Source organism: Bacillus rossius, chromosome 8, assembly GCF_032445375.1.
Source record: "Bacillus rossius redtenbacheri isolate Brsri chromosome 8, Brsri_v3, whole genome shotgun sequence".
NCBI classification, from domain to species: Eukaryota; Metazoa; Arthropoda; class Insecta; order Phasmatodea; family Bacillidae; genus Bacillus; species Bacillus rossius.
Genome location: NC_086336.1, coordinates 20,829,183 through 20,845,127, shown reverse-complemented (window position 1 = coordinate 20,845,127; position 15,945 = coordinate 20,829,183). Strand labels below are relative to the sequence as shown.

At 35.9% G+C, this 15,945-nt stretch overlaps 1 protein-coding gene across 6 annotated transcripts in view; it reads right to left on the bottom strand.

Annotated features, from left to right (window-relative positions):
• Positions 1 to 306: 306 nt before the first annotated feature.
• LOC134535576 (uncharacterized) overlaps positions 307 to 15,945 on the bottom strand; it is a 70,504-nt gene continuing 54,865 nt past the window's right edge. For 3 of the 6 annotated variants that reach the window (XR_010075649.1, XR_010075645.1, XR_010075648.1), the window contains 2 exons: positions 3,314 to 3,476; positions 307 to 501 (listed from right to left, as the gene is read on the bottom strand). Coding sequence is in view for 1 of the 6 variants with exons in the window: in XM_063374775.1 (XP_063230845.1) it covers positions 1,377 to 1,467; positions 3,314 to 3,476 (254 nt within the window). In the remaining 5 variants the exon portion in view is untranslated. Of the gene's footprint in view, positions 502 to 938; positions 1,468 to 3,309; positions 3,477 to 15,945 lie in introns of those variants that run through there. The other 3 variants (XR_010075646.1, XR_010075647.1, XM_063374775.1) reach the window with 3 other exon arrangements.

The window sequence follows — 15,945 nt, the reverse complement described above, 5'->3', positions numbered from 1 at the left end:
CGGAAAATTTGGCGAATTTTGAGAAAATTTTGGCTAATATTTCAGGTAAAGGTCAAGGACAAAGGTCAAGGTTAAGTTCATCCAAGATGGCCACCGTGATGTCCTAGTCTAAGATGACGAACATCGGCTCCAGTTCCTCAGCCTGAAGCTTAGCGCAAGAGGAACTATTATATACTACTATTAAGATTTTTATGTTAATTTCCTTGTATTTTCGAAGTTTTTGATCATCATTTAAATTTCCTTAGTTTTCCTTATTTTTCATATTTTCTCTGTCTGCAGGAACACTTTTCTCACTTATGTCTTCAGTAAAGCAACATAAATTCCAGTTTATTCTGCGTTTGTATGACATGTGCCCATGTATGAAAAATGTCATTAAAGAACATACATTCACATTGTTTGATAATAAAAATGGTCTTGATTTACAACTTCAAATTCTCACAGATGATGTTCTTGTGGTGTTACAATCTGTGAACTTAACATGAGCTTTTTCCCGAATGGTCCCTGAAAAATAATAAAATACTATTACTCTACAAATTTACAAGTACTTTATAAGCTGAATTAATCTATTGATGCAGTTAATAAAACATTGGATTATGGCCACCTCACCTGTTAAAAGTGAAACTACACATCTGAATAATACAATTGAAAGATAAATTAAAATATCGATAATTCACTCTAATCACAAAAATAATCAATCTTATATTTTTCAGTAAAATAGTACACGAGATATGAGCGAAACTCAATTACTTAAACATTTTTTGATACCAATGTATGCTAATTTCTCAGTTCAAGTAGTCATTTAGAGTCTTGTTGCCAATAAATTTAAAGGAAAAGTCATTGTTTCTCTCATAATTAATTTTTTATATATATAGTGTTCATATTTATGTGATTATAACTGAGTTCATAAGGGAAAGCCTAATAAAGTTTTATTACACGGATTGATTAATTATACTTACATTAATAATAAATAATTGTTTTTAAAAATGTCCGATCACAAATCACTGGCACTTAAAAAGGTTTATTCTCAAGTCACTCAATGTATGTCAAGTTCCACCGGTTGCACTCCACACTGGAGCTAGGCTCAACAGTGGTTCCCCCCTTACTGCGCGCCTGTACACACACACACTGTCTCACGATACAGTCGGACTCCAAGTCACACAACTCTCAAGGGGGGAGAGGGGGAGACTCTCACCCTCTTCGCTGATGTCGCACTTTCCTTCGCTCGGAATCCACTCGGAACCGCAGCGGAGGCTGGCGTCGCTGTTTAAGTACCTCAGTGGTGCCCTTCTCGAACCGACGATAGCGATTGTGACGAGTCGCGTCATCGCGGGCCGACCCAACGCCCTTGTAATCCGGCCAGGCATGCGTGGATTGCCTTACGTCAGTGTACGGCACGTAAAAAGGTGCGTGACTCTTGTGGCCGTGCAGGGCCGCCAGCCAGCTCCGAACCAGGTGCGTGTCGTAGTCCTGCGTTCGTAACAATATATATTGTTACGAACGCAGTACAACGAGTTCATCATATATATAGTAACTGGTATAGGCGTAAATTGTGTTATTGCGATGCTTCTAAAATGTCATGACTGAATTGCGCAGCAATCTAATCCGGGTAGTAACAACTAAAAATATAAAAGCAGAGTTAATGTAATTTAAAAAGTTTTTAATTGATTTTACCAAGTCTGTGAACATATTTATAAAATTCCTTATCAAAAATCATAAGTACCAAAGTATCCAATTTCTTTATGTGGTTGCCAAGAACAGAGTTGAAACATTTGTTCTTTATTTTTTAATGATCTGTGTAGCCCCACACGGCTTGTATTTTTGTTTTATATAAGTAATTTGATACATTTTCCTTACCTATAATTGGTTTACACTTTTAAATCGTTGTCAAATAAACACTCTATTTTTCGTAAACAAAAGATTTTTAAAAATAACATAAGTGAATGTTTTTTTTTTCATAAATGAAAGATTATGACAATAATGTGAAACTAACCATGACATATTATATTAATCTTTTTAATATTTAAAATATTGTGTATTATTGTGATAAGCTTCAGATGCAACAGAAGTATTCTCTTCAATCAGGTATTTGAAAGAATTTGCTACCACAGGAGTATTTGAAATGCTTGCATAAATACATGTTTCACTTTAACCATCCTAAAATTATTCGTGGGCAGAGCAGCAACAAACGTATGATCAAATGATGGATCAGTAAGGGATAAACCCTCTTCAAACCAAAAGAGAGCTAGCTGAGCTTCAGCTGAAACGGATTGTTACGGCAAGAACTATTCATTTCCTAAAAAAGCCTGTTCAATTAATTTTGTCCAGAATTACCATCCAGAGAGTTATAAGTTTATTGTGTTGGATGCTGCTGAATGTCAAACTGTAATACAATATGTAAACAAAGTATTTGCTAAGTGTAAAATAATCTAAATCTATTCAGTCAAACATCAGTAATACAAAACTGAAGGGATCATTATTTTGTCACTTCGCAATAACGAGGTTTGCATTAACAGAATCTTTTAAATCTTAGATCATTATTTTATACATAATTTCTAAATCTAATTTCAATAAAGATAAAATAATTGTTCTCATTATTTACTAAACACATCTAAAAATATTATATGAACAAAGAAAACTTTCACAAAATTTTATACACCATAAAATGTACTTTTTAGGGATTGTAAATACATTTTTATGCATAAATTTATAACCAAAGCAATTGTATCAGTATTATTTTAGTATTATTATTTAGTATTTTTGTGTCTTTATATTATTATGGGATACTGGTTTTAACCATTATTTACTATATTTATTTTTTTATACTTGAAAAATTTTTGAATTTTGGATTAAATATTAACCTTAAGTTTGTTTTGTACTAAACAAATTATTTTCACTATAATTCATATGCAATTTCTAAGAACTATGAACACAATTTGTATTAATAAAAGTTTTGAATGAAGTATGTTTCTACTTATGAGGTTTCACTGTAAATTATAATATGACAATTTATCTCATCTATTTTTCGTCCAATTTTAAATCTCCATTTATAGTTTTAGTGAGTCAAGATTTTCCATCGGCATGTTTTGCATATGCCTATTTTCACAATATCAACTATTCCACTAGTATAATTAATGCAATAACTAGTGTATGTGATAATTCAATTTTAGGGTGGTGAAAATTATTCTTTGTGCCCCTCTCTAGAAATTGAAATGGGTAAATTGTACCATCGTACCCCTTACGTTCCCATGCCACTGTATGACAAGTAAAATTAAAAAGCCAATGTCAAGGACCAACAATCGGGTGTCTTACATACTGTGTAGTCCTGGAGAAAGTAGAACTCTGCATGCTTCGCACATCCCACTCAACCATTTCGTCGTCGCTCGAGTCGTCCTCGCTTGATGACATCACGAGTAGTGGCTGCGTGTCTTCTCTTCTGAGGGCTCTCAAGCAACTGCACCACAGCCACTGCCACCAACCTTACATTTTGATTTCAAAAGTATAAGTAAATATCTTTGGTCATTAGTCCAAACATTCACATAACAACAGTACAACTACTATAAAAATAATCCCGATGTAAACAGTTTTACAGAAGTGTAACAATCAAGCTCAAGTTTGGATCTTTTTTACTCATTAACAATAATCACCACAACCATAAAAATATATTTCTACTAACAGTATGTACACACGAAGACACTTAGGAGGACTACAGAATAAGTATATATAAATAAATAAAAATGTTGAACGAAAATCACTCCCTAAATATTAATTTAATTTTAAAGTCTTTATATAACTACCAAGGAGAAAGAAAATTACAAGTATGAAATTGTAATACTACATGTGTAATGCAATGACTAATGATTTAGCAGTTATGCTCTTCAAAAAAAAATTGAAATAACTCAGGAATTTTCAACTCCTTTCCCACAAAGTGGCTAGCTAGCAATTTCGTCTAGTTCCTAATTAGTTTCGTTGAATGGTAAACCATGCTCTTCAGAGCCAACACAAAATTACTGAAAGCGATACTGTACAATTTTTATATTACATTATAGAGTTTAATTAGATTGAAAGATCACATTTATTTACACAAACAATCATACATATTTTATGAACATTCAAACCAAATTTATTTTATTTACACTTATTTTTAAAGACCCCTAATACATAATTGCTTGCATGTTGTAATGTTCGAATAGAAAAGAAACTATAATTTCAAATTAAAAGCCTTGAAATATGCTTAGGAAATAATATCTTCTTCTACTTGATTGTATGTAGGTCTCTTATTACGTCACGGCACCCATCTTGGTGTCAAATTTCCTCAAAATTTCTCAAAAATTTAACGAAATTCCTTAAAAGTCCTAAAAAAAATCCCTATTCGTGGGGGAAAAATGTAAGGAAAAATGTCCCATTATTTAACACAACATATATAAAAAATACAAAATTCGCATTGCCTCAAAAGACTTTCTTTTACCATAGAAAATACGAAAATTCCTCATAGTAGCGTAAATTCCTACTGGACAAGACGCCATAAACCGCTGAGGGCATAACATTGATTTTGATGGTAAACTGGAAATTCTTTAATTATTCACCCAAAGCTTCGAAAAATACCCAAAAATAAAACAAAATTGTTTTCTTCAAATGCTTGGTTGCTCAAACCAACACGGGCCTTTTTTTATTCCCGGTGAGAGTAAACATGTAATTTAAAAATAAAAATATTTAAAAAATCGTAAATACAATTTAAATAAATTTAAATAATAAGTCTTTCTTAAGTCACATGCGTAATCTTGGATTCTAGAATTTCCACCATTTTTAATTTAAATGACTCATACGCTATCTTGAAATAATGTAATATTCATCCAAAAAAGAAGAAAAATTTTAAGAACAAAAAATTAATTAATAAGATTTTAATTTAAAAATGCACCTAAGTAATGAAGTTCGGTGTCTTCGGTTCGAACCCAGCGAGGTCATTCGATAAAAAAATGGAGACCGATCCTTCCTCTACTGAAGACAGCGGCAGCTAGTATTACACCACACCCCCCATCTTGAAATCCACTATTTCAAAAATCGGTAATTATTAAATTAGAAATTAGGATAAAATCCAACATTTATCAAAAAATTCGCTTCTTACTTTACTGATTTATTAAATTAAATACTGTCCATGATTTGATCTTTGCTCGAACCAAAAATAGTAATTTTAGGTAAAAAAAATTCTATTTAATAATATATGGTGAAGGAATCCTCAAAGAGGCTTAAATTCTTCATCTACCAACTGCCAATATGTTGCCTATGATTTCTGGGCCGCCATCTGGTTTTCAGAAATTGATACAAGGAGCGCTAGTGTCACGTTGTAAAAACATAATGTGCTAGAGTGTCTGGCTAGTAAACCCCAATTAGCACATGATGCACGCACCCTTGTCCTGCATGGTTAAAAATCCCCATGGTAGAGTGTATAGGCTTCGGCCTGAGACACACTTAGGTGCTCCCCTAACCTGTACCCTCCCCTTCCACACTTAGAATAACTTAGGCTAGGAAAAAAAATAAAAAAAAATCGCATTGCAACCTTAGTAGTTTAATTTTAATCCGCTAGAGTACAGTAGTATTTATTACCGTGGAGGAGTCCACCATATTGTCGGCTGTCTTGGCCACCATTTTGGAAATCAGTATTTAGACAGTCCTCGGTACGATCCCTGGACAGTTCAACGAAAAGAATTTTTAGAAAAAGTCACTTACTAAAACATCACGTTGAAAAATCCTGAAAGTGACTTAAAGTCATAGTCTAACAGCCTCCAGTAAGCCAATGATGACATATTGACCACCATCTTCATAATTCGTAATACTTGTTCGTGTCCTCAGTTCGAACCCTGACGATGAAAAAGGTAATTTAATTAACATTACCATTAAAGTAATAGGTTTAAGAAAATAATCATCAAGATTACAAATAAATATTATTATGAAATTTCTGCAAGTACAAACAAACAAATTACTAAAGTATTTAGTGTTACTCGTTTTATGTAGTCTTATCAGAAGGGAAAGCATGACTATAACATGCCATTACATGTGTTTACAGGCTAATACTACATTACAGTCGATTAACCAGGCGCGTCCAGTTAGCAACAAGGCATGCGCAGTTAGATGACCTACCCAAACAACCGCTTGGTCAAGCTAACACAACCAGTCGGTGGCCATCCACATCCAGTCGGTGATTAGGTACATATATTTAATAGCCAAGAACCCTTATTTTTAATACGCTTTTATTAGCTTCGCCTGTATGTATCTTTGAACATGATTTTCACCTCTTTCAAAACGTCGCATTAATTTGAAACTTTGCACACGTATCAAGGATGATGACAAGGCAATAATTTAAATAGTTTGTCCCATTACCCTTACCAGGTTCTCCAGGATTAGCAATTTTCTTATATCCGATACCGGGTAGTGTATTTGTACCGATTACCATGGCGCGTGCTAAGACATGGCATGGCTTAATTTTTGAGACAAGCATATGACTACTGGCAGGATCCACTAGGGAGTTTTGTTAAATTAAAAAATATATATAAAGTTCGCAAGAATTGTCCTATTATTACCACGCTTTTATTAGCTTTACGTGCATATATGAATGGACTATGTAATAAAATCTTTCCATTTAATTGTAAACCACTTTCCGAAGTCGGAATGTGTTGAAATTTTGCATACGTATAAAGAATCTCTGATAATAAAATATTTTTATTGGGATCAGAGGGTCTAAAAACCATTAATTTAGAGCTATAGTTAATAACCAGGCTTTTTGTGTACCCATGAGCTCAAGGCATGGTGAGAATTTACCCCAGGGTCGACTGTTACACTAGAAGGGGGAGGGGTTAAAAACCCAAAATTTCTGAAATTTGTAAACTCTATGCTTTTTTCAATTTGGAGTATTTTCCATCCAAATGGTCAAGTTATGGTGTAAAATTTTCCCGGGTAAGGAGGGACAATGCCCCTAAATTTTGAAAATTTTAAAAGTATATTATTTTCCATCTAGAGTTTTTCTGAGGTCTTGTTATGGTGGAAATTGTGCCAGGGCTTCGTCTTTCTGCCCCTCATAATGCCTCTAAACTTCCAAAGTTTTAAAAATATACTATTTTATCTTTAAAGAGTATCCGAGGACGGGTTATGGTGGAACATGTGTCCGGAGTTCAACTTCCTCCCCCTCGGAGAGATGTGGCGTAATGCCCCTAATTTCGAAAATGTAAACAAAAAAAATTTGTTTAGAGTGTTTCCGAAGTCGGGTCATTGTGGAAAATGTTCCCGGGTTTCGTTAATGGCAATACGGGTATTATATCTAAAAAAATCTGGCCACTCTTCCGGCGTGATCATCATTTCGATACAGATGGTGCACATATAATTAAACCAATAGCCATTCAGTTTCGAGTGAAATGTACAGCTATGGTACTGCTGAAAGGCAAATGTTGCCATTAAAACTGAGTTTAGCATCTACGGTGCATAAAATGTAAGTCTGGACTGTAGATTATGCAGTTATTTATTTGGGATCGTGTATTTTTGCAGCCGGACAGACTTATGTAGCCCGTAGTCGTGTAAAGTCATTGGATGGTCTCCAAGTAGGAGAACTTGATTGCTCTAAGATAACAAGAAAAGTTCCATGTAATATTGACGCATTAGCTGAAATGACTAGATTTCAAGAACATTAATGACTAACTTTAAGTTGATTGTAATAAATAAATTCTTTAATAATTCATATTTAGTACTTTTAATTTGTTTCAATTGTTAATATTCAATATATTTTATTTATTTTGATATTAAAAATAATAAAATAAACGTATACTTAAAAAACTAATAAATTCCCGCTTTTAACATTGAATGAACTAAAAATTAAAAAATTAAATTTTAATTAAATTTTTTTGTCCAACAGCCAAATAATTCACCACAATTCTGTATAACTATGCTCTCTTCTTGCATTTTCGTAATGACTATATCTTAAAATTAGTGATAGAAATTTAAGACAGATGATATCAAGTACCCTCTGGGCATTGATCCCGGAGAAGTTTGCAAGAGGGGGGGAGGGGGGGGACTGGGCCCCCATGGAATTAAGAAGTCCCTCACTAAGCGGGAGGGGGCAGCACGCACTAGCAAAAGCGTGACTGTGAAACGTGTTTGAAGTCAAAACTATGTCTTATAGAAAACTTTCTGGTAAAGTTTTCTTTTTATTGCTAGCATGTAGGCCAAAATATGGGCAGTGCACCGCATACAGGCCTCGCATTCAGATATGACGTGAGTAGGGGGAGCGTAAGGTTTCTGGGAGAGTGGGATCTACGGGGGGATAGGTGAGGTAAGACCACTGTGTTAAGGATAGGCCTCTCAGAGGGGAATAGGGGACGAAGCTATGCTATTCCTATCACTAGGAAGGGGACCCCTCAAGAGGGTGGAGGGGGTAGGAAGCTGTGTTATTCTCGGTCTAGAGGCGGCCATTTTGTTTCCTAGCAACAGGTGGTTGCTTGGGGTGGGCGTGGCAGGTGGGTGTATCGCCACGTGGAGTTATCCTTGGCGAGGAGCATCGTCTGCTGTGGTTCATTCTTTAGGAGCTAGGAGGCGTTGCAGTGTAGCGCTGAAGTTATTTTTACTTATAAGAAAAACATTTAGGCAGCAGCTAGGATTTGATCCGGGGGACATGAGCACGTCGAGGTTATATGCAGCGACCTTAGCTGCTAGACCAGGTCAGATGAAGAGAAAAGAAAGGAATAAGGAATATAAGCTACAGTAGTAGGTCACAAAAAGACCGCTATTTTATACTACTAGTGTAAATTCATAGACCACCATCTTTTTTATAGTACTAGATAACAGTTAAGTTCAAAGAAAGACTATTTTCTTCTTTTATATTGTCGCGGGTTGAAATTTTGCAGGGTTGTTGAAATCAAATTTAGGGACTTTACTGACGGGACTCTGGGCTGGCTGCTCTGTTCACTCGTCAGCGCAAGTGGCGTGACCATGTAATTGGGGCACGGGGCCGGCGCGGCGCGCTGCGGGCTTGCAGAATTTTGTTTGTTTGTTTGGCCGCGCGCTGGCGCAGCCACGGGCCGCAGTTACTGGGGCGCGCTGTCGTAACAAGCCGCGCGGTGTGGCCTGCACATTGGGGTAGAGGGGGGGTAGTCTTCCCAGATGTTCTAGTTAGTTGTTTAGTAAATTTGACTTCAATAACGAGCTTTTGTTATGGTAGGCGCGGCAGGGCGCGCGAATTTAAGCGCAAGTGAGTGGTGACTCGGGGCTCACTCAGGCGGAGGCTATGCGTCTCACCTGTGGTCACGAGTTGTTAGTTCGTTCGTGATGTAGGAATTCAGGCTCACTCAGGCGGAGGCTATGCGTCTCACCTGTGGTCACGAGTTGTTAGTTCGTTCGTGATGTAGGAATTCAAGCTTTCGGGCGGAAGCTATGGTCGACGCCAGAGGCCACGAGTCGTTTAATTTAAGTTAGGTCATAATGTAGTCGTCAAGCTTTCGGGCGGAGGCTATGGCCCTCGTCAGGGGTCACGCGTCATAGTTTTTAAAATGTAATGTTCGTTCGGGATTTCAAGGGCAGGAGAGGCCCCTACGTTATTTTTTTAAAGTAATCGATCAAGAAAGGCTTTTCGGAAAATGTGAGTATGGACTTATCTTTGTTTTAATTTTAAGTATTAATTATGATTTGAGGTATTCGGAAGGACTAGGGAAGTGTTTAGTGAAGTTCTCTCATTCTCTCTCTTGTAAGGTCGTTCAATCGTTAAGGAAGTAAAGAGATTATTGTTTTAAATTGTAATCCCGCTATTTAAATGTTCTTTAAAATGATGTTGAGTATTTGACTTTAAGAATAAAATAATTTTAATTAAGTATTATGTTATTTTGCAAAATCTCCTTAGTTCAGCTCTCACCAGACATCCTGTACGGGATGACGAACCTATGATCCTAGGTACAGTAAAGTATTTTATGAAGTTAAGACTAGTTGATGCCAAGCGAGTTGTTTCTATGTAAAGAGCTACGATTCTCGCCCCCCCTCTGAAGGTGGATCGTGACAGAAATGGCGGTGGCACCGGCTAGGTGCGCGTGACAGAAATGGTAGAGTTCGCCGGATAGGTTCTATTTCTGGAGAGAGAGAGAGGTAGATTTTTATGTTTATTATTAAGTTAGTTTCAGCTTCTGATAGCAGGTTATTAAGAGTTTACTTGAGGAGAGGATTACGGAATTTTAGTCTATAGTGGAGGAAGTCTTTGAGATTTTTTTTTTTGACGTAACAGATGTTTATTTGAGGATACTTGTAAGGATAAAGTTTATAGTGATAAGTTGTTTTAAGTCGTTGAATTTATTGTAGATTTATATCGGGGATTATTACGTGAGGAGAATACGTTATAAGTTAAATGCTTATTAGAGATAATGCAAGTGGTTTAATTTAATTGAAGTTCATTTTAAGATTGTAGGTTAAGAGAATTATAATTTAAAATAAAGTTTTTTGTCGTAAATAGGAATTATTTTCAAGAGAAGTTTGTTTTGTTTTCGTGCGCGTAGGAGACGAGACGTACGAATTAAATCAGTCGAGGGAAGGATAAACGTTAGAAAGGAATTAAAGAGAAAACGAGAGTTTATGTAAAAGAGAGTTATAGAATTTATAGTGATGTTTTGTTTTAATTAGAAAAATGTTGAGAGTTGTTTCAGAACGACACGTCAGTGGACGTGGCAGAGTGAACACGTGACGGGGAGGTGCTGAGACCTAGCGGAGAACGGAGGAACCGCAAGCGAGGGTTGGCGCACCTGATGGAATTCGGTGACGTCACGGGCTCATACGGAGACGTGGACAGGCCGTGACCTTGTTTTGATCAGCTGTACGGTAACTTAGCGATAAGAAAATAGACTATTGGTTAAATAAATTTAAATTTAAGTGTGTTTTAGAAGAAGAGGAACTTTCAGTATGTAAGTAATTTAATTTAAGAAGTGTATGATGTATAGGCTAGAAGTGTTTCGTTGTAAGTTGTTTATGTTTTTGTTAGTTAAATTCTACCTCGGTTTTAAAAATATTTTTTTGGGATTTGTAAACATTATTAAGGAGGTACACTATAAAATCGATAAGCATTGAGAAAACTGGGAAGGCTAGATTTTGTGTGTAGAGGGAATTTACTCCAAAAGAACAGAGAGACAAAATTAATGTTTTCATTAGGGCGAGGGACCCTAAGGTGAGGTGTTGTGTCCCTGGGAAGAAAGGGAATTGTAGCGCAGACCATAGGAGATGGGCTGACTACGGAATTAAGGGTCAGGAGAATCCTGAGAGTTGTGAGTAGTTTGGGGCAGGAGTTCCCCATGGTAGTACCGAAGTGGCTATCCTGTATGGGATAGGGTACCATTTCAATGAAGTTTGTTGGTGGGGTTAGAATCCCTTGTTGTGTAGTGGGCCTATAGCAGATAGGCACTACAGTGAAATTTTTGGTTATTTTGTGAGGTAAATTCCCTGGAGGTTAAGTAAGATTGGATTCAGTTAGGAAGGAGGGAAATGAGAAACATTGCTGTAGAGAGTTAGTGTACTTGCCTAATGTGAAATTGAATTTTACTAAATTAATTTAGGAGAAAGTTTTGTTCGGTAAATAAATAATAATGGAAGATAGCTAGATAATTAATTAATTTTTTTTGAGTAAGGTGTTTTAAGTAATGAAATAAAATAAGGTGAAGTAATTTGAATAATTGGGGAGGAGTTTCTTTAAGAGTTTAGATAATTGTTTTTGAATTTATTGAGATATTCAGCCAGTGAAGTTTGAGTGTGAGAGATACAGTGAGATTTTAAGGAAATCGGTTGTTTATTAATTAGGACAAATGAGATTTTATGATTAAGAGTCAGTAAGCATAGTTAAAATTTACGACATGATATTTGTTGACAGTTTACAGTTATTAAGGAGAAAACAGAGTAATCTATTTATTTTTATTTTAATGGTTTGAAGATAAGATTATGAATTTTTTTTGGAAGTTTCTTTGGCATGTTGGAATAATTTTTTTTGATTTTTAGAATTTACAGAGAAAATTTAATTGATTTACATTAGTTTGGAAGTATGGAGGTTTAGTGTTCGATTAGCCCTAACTTGATGGTCGGATCCCAAAAGAATGCCGTAAAACCGATAGCCAATTGAGAGGAATGCGGTAGGCGCTTGTGTAGAGAGGGGTTGTGGGAAAACTCCTTGGGACTGATGGCAGATCAGGGGCCCTAAATAGTGTGTGATGCTGTAAAACCAGTGCAGAGAAAGCCTGGTATGCTTAAATTTTTGGGCACAGGTTATGTAAACCTGGGGTTCCATGGGATTTAGTCATGTTAGCTGCTGTGAGACATTAAGATTTCCAGGCTCCATAGTAAATTCAATGTAAATTTTTGTTTTCTTAAAATAATAAATTTGTTTTTAATTTTTTTGAGATATTTGATTTGTAACAGTGAATACAGACCCCGAGGAATAAGAGTTGTCATGCTGTGAGAGGAGAAGGTGGTAGGCCTAAAAGGGTACAGGCACCACAGAGGTTATGTGCATTGCATAATTTAAATATAAGGAAACTTGAGAATTTGAAATTTTGTTGTTGGGTTGTACACCCATAAGAAGAGTATAGGCAGAATTTTTATTGTTATGAGATGTCTAATTTAATTGAAAAGAAGAAAGTTTAAAGATGCAAGGTAACATTATTATTGTAATAATTGAAAGAGATTAAGAGGTAGAGAGAAATAGGCAGTTTTTGTTTGTAAGTACTAAAGTTTACATATAGAAATTTAGTAACTAAGAATGAATAATAAGTTAAGTCTAGTGTAAAAGTTTTTTTTAAGTTTGTTAAGTTAAGAGTCACAAGTAAATTTTTTTTTAGAGAGAATGTCTTTGATAGGAAGTATTAGAAACTTATGGGAATTTTAGGGTAACATAAATAATGTAGGTAATGAATAATAAATAGATGGTAGGTCTTAAGTTAGGATTAACATTTGAAGCAGAATTTAATTAAGAAGAAGGAAAATAAATAGGCCTAATGAAAAGAACAAAAAAGGATTTTATGGTAAAGCATTTTTTTTAAGTAATAAACAATGAATAATAATGTTGTTTCAGGGTAATGTGTACTAATAATACAATTTTTTTTTAGGACCAAAGAACAGGAATTATGTAATTTAAATTAACATGTATTTTTGAAACTGTTACAGATTCCTTAAGATGAGCTGAGCAGCAGTCCAGTTTACAAGATGACAAGAGTTCGAGAGACAAGATACAAGATCACTGAAACAAGAGCCAAGACTGAAGATTCAAGAGAAGAGAAAGCTGGCAGCCATGGACTTACAAGTGGAGATTAATAAGGTCATGTAAAGTTTTATTTTTTTTTATGGAAGACAGTAACTGGAGTTTTTTTTGTTATAAACATTATTTACAGAACTTTTTAGGTTATAGTAATGTAATGGAACTAGTGAGTTGTGGTAGCTGTCAAAAAGAACTAATACCTTAAGTTTAATTTTTAAAGTTAATTTTCTTAATTTACAGAGGGATTAGTAGTTTTTTTAAAACCTTATTTAGGTTGGAATTTCAATACAATAGCTTATTATAAATGTGTACGAACAGTTCAAGTTCACCGTACTGATAGGTAGGTCAGATGATCTTATTGATTTTGATGATTTGTTGTTTTGAGTTGATTTTTAGGTGTTGTGAATTAGACAATGAAATAGTTTTGAAAACTTAAATTATTTCAAGCTAAGAAATAGTAAAGTTAATTGTAACTCAAAGGACACCAGAATTTAATTTTTTTTTGAATTAGTAATGTTTGAAAATTTTATACTTTACAAGAAAGGTTATAAACAAACAGATCGGATGGAACAAGGATGCAGTAAATCACAATTTCATTTAGAATTATTGATTAGCTTTTGAGGTTATGAAGTAAAAGTAATTATAGTTTAAAAGTTTGAATAAAAAAAAATGTTTTTTTTTTATTTGTTTGAAATAGAAAGTTTAAAAGTTAATTAGTCATGATCTAGGTGGGTGATGGGGTGGGAATTGGCCACTCTTTTTCCCTATAACCTCCCTAACATGGCCTTCTATTACATCTAACAGAAAAAAAAAGAAGAAAAAGAAGACTTATTATTAGTTAGAATGTTTTTTTATGAAGATACCTGATGAACTTTTTTTTTATTGTTGGGAAGAATAGTAGCAAGATTAATCAGATGTTTTACTCAGAAGAAGAAGAAGAAGAAGATAAAGCAGTTTTATGACTCGACAAGCCAGAGATTGGTGTTTCCCCTCTGCGCTCCTATTGACTACGTTGTTTACTCTCATGGGATAGCTGGTTCGGCACCATGGAGAGAGATTGGTGGGCATTGTGGTTGCCCCCAGAAGAAAAGAAGAGTAGAAGAGGTTATGGGTGGGTCATGTGAACTGACCTTCAACCCAGTTACTTCGTGGGGACTATTTGCTGTATAGAGAAGATCAAGACTCAAGAGTTAGGGAAAATCATTGGAGGTCATGTTTCCCTTCCTTAATTTTTTCCTATCAAATTATTTGCCTGATTAGATTATGCTAAGGGTGGGATACTTTATGTTAGCAGTTGAATTAATTAATTTTATTTTTTTGTGTGTTTGCATCCTTGCCCATCGATTGCAGTTTAGTAGTTAGTTTTGTATTTGTCAGGCGTGATGGTAATGCCTGTTGATGATGTTTCAGAATTGTAATCTGTTCGTGATGAGGATGGCACAACTCCGAAGCAGATGTGGGGAGAAGTTGTGAGCTGCCCTGGAAGCCAGTCCAGTAGCTGTTGGAGTTGAGTGGTGTTTGCTGATGGCCAGCCCAGGGAGCTACTCTTCTCGACAACACTGACTTCGAGGAGTTGCACCAACCTTCACGAGATAAGAGTTTAATTAATTGAAACACTGTAAGGACACTTAATTTTTTTTGAAGAACGAAAGAAGTATGGTAATAAACGGAAACCGAAAAAAAAAAAATAATAATAATTATCAAGAATTCGCACATTGTTTAACGAATACTGAGAAACTAAGAACAGTAATTTAATTTGTAAAGAGAGCTTCACTAACAGAACAATTTTTTTAGAATTGAGAACTCGAGCCTCTGAAGGTTCCTGTGAGAACAAACCAGATAAAAGTTTTACATTTAATTTTATGAATACTTGTTGTTTTAAAATAAATCTTATGCAGAATCTAGATGTATGTTCAGACAGCAAGGAACTAAGAAAATTATTATTTTTGTGAAATGAGGAATTTATAGTTATGGTTTAATGGAAAAAGACAATTTGTAATTTTGAGGTAGCTCGATGGGGCTCGAGCTCTGTGAGGGGAGGGTTATGTCGCGGGTTGAAATTTTGCAGGGTTGTTGAAATCAAATTTAGGGACTTTACTGACGGGACTCTGGGCTGGCTGCTCTGTTCACTCGTCAGCGCAAGTGGCGTGACCATGTAATTGGGGCACGGGGCCGGCGCGGCGCGCTGCGGGCTTGCAGAATTTTGTTTGTTTGTTTGGCCGCGCGCTGGCGCAGCCACGGGCCGCAGTTACTGGGGCGCGCTGTCGTAACAAGCCGCGCGGTGTGGCCTGCACATTGGGGTAGAGGGGGGGTAGTCTTCCCAGATGTTCTAGTTAGTTGTTTAGTAAATTTGACTTCAATAACGAGCTTTTGTTATGGTAGGCGCGGCAGGGCGCGCGAATTTAAGCGCAAGTGAGTGGTGACTCGGGGCTCACTCAGGCGGAGGCTATGCGTCTCACCTGTGGTCACGAGTTGTTAGTTCGTTCGTGATGTAGGAATTCAGGCTCACTCAGGCGGAGGCTATGCGTCTCACCTGTGGTCACGAGTTGTTAGTTCGTTCGTGATGTAGGAATTCAAGCTTTCGGGCGGAAGCTATGGTCGACGCCAGAGGCCACGAGTCGTTTAATTTAAGTTAGGTCATAATGTAGTCGTCAAGCTTTCGGGCGGAGGCTATGGCCCTCGTCAGGGGTCAC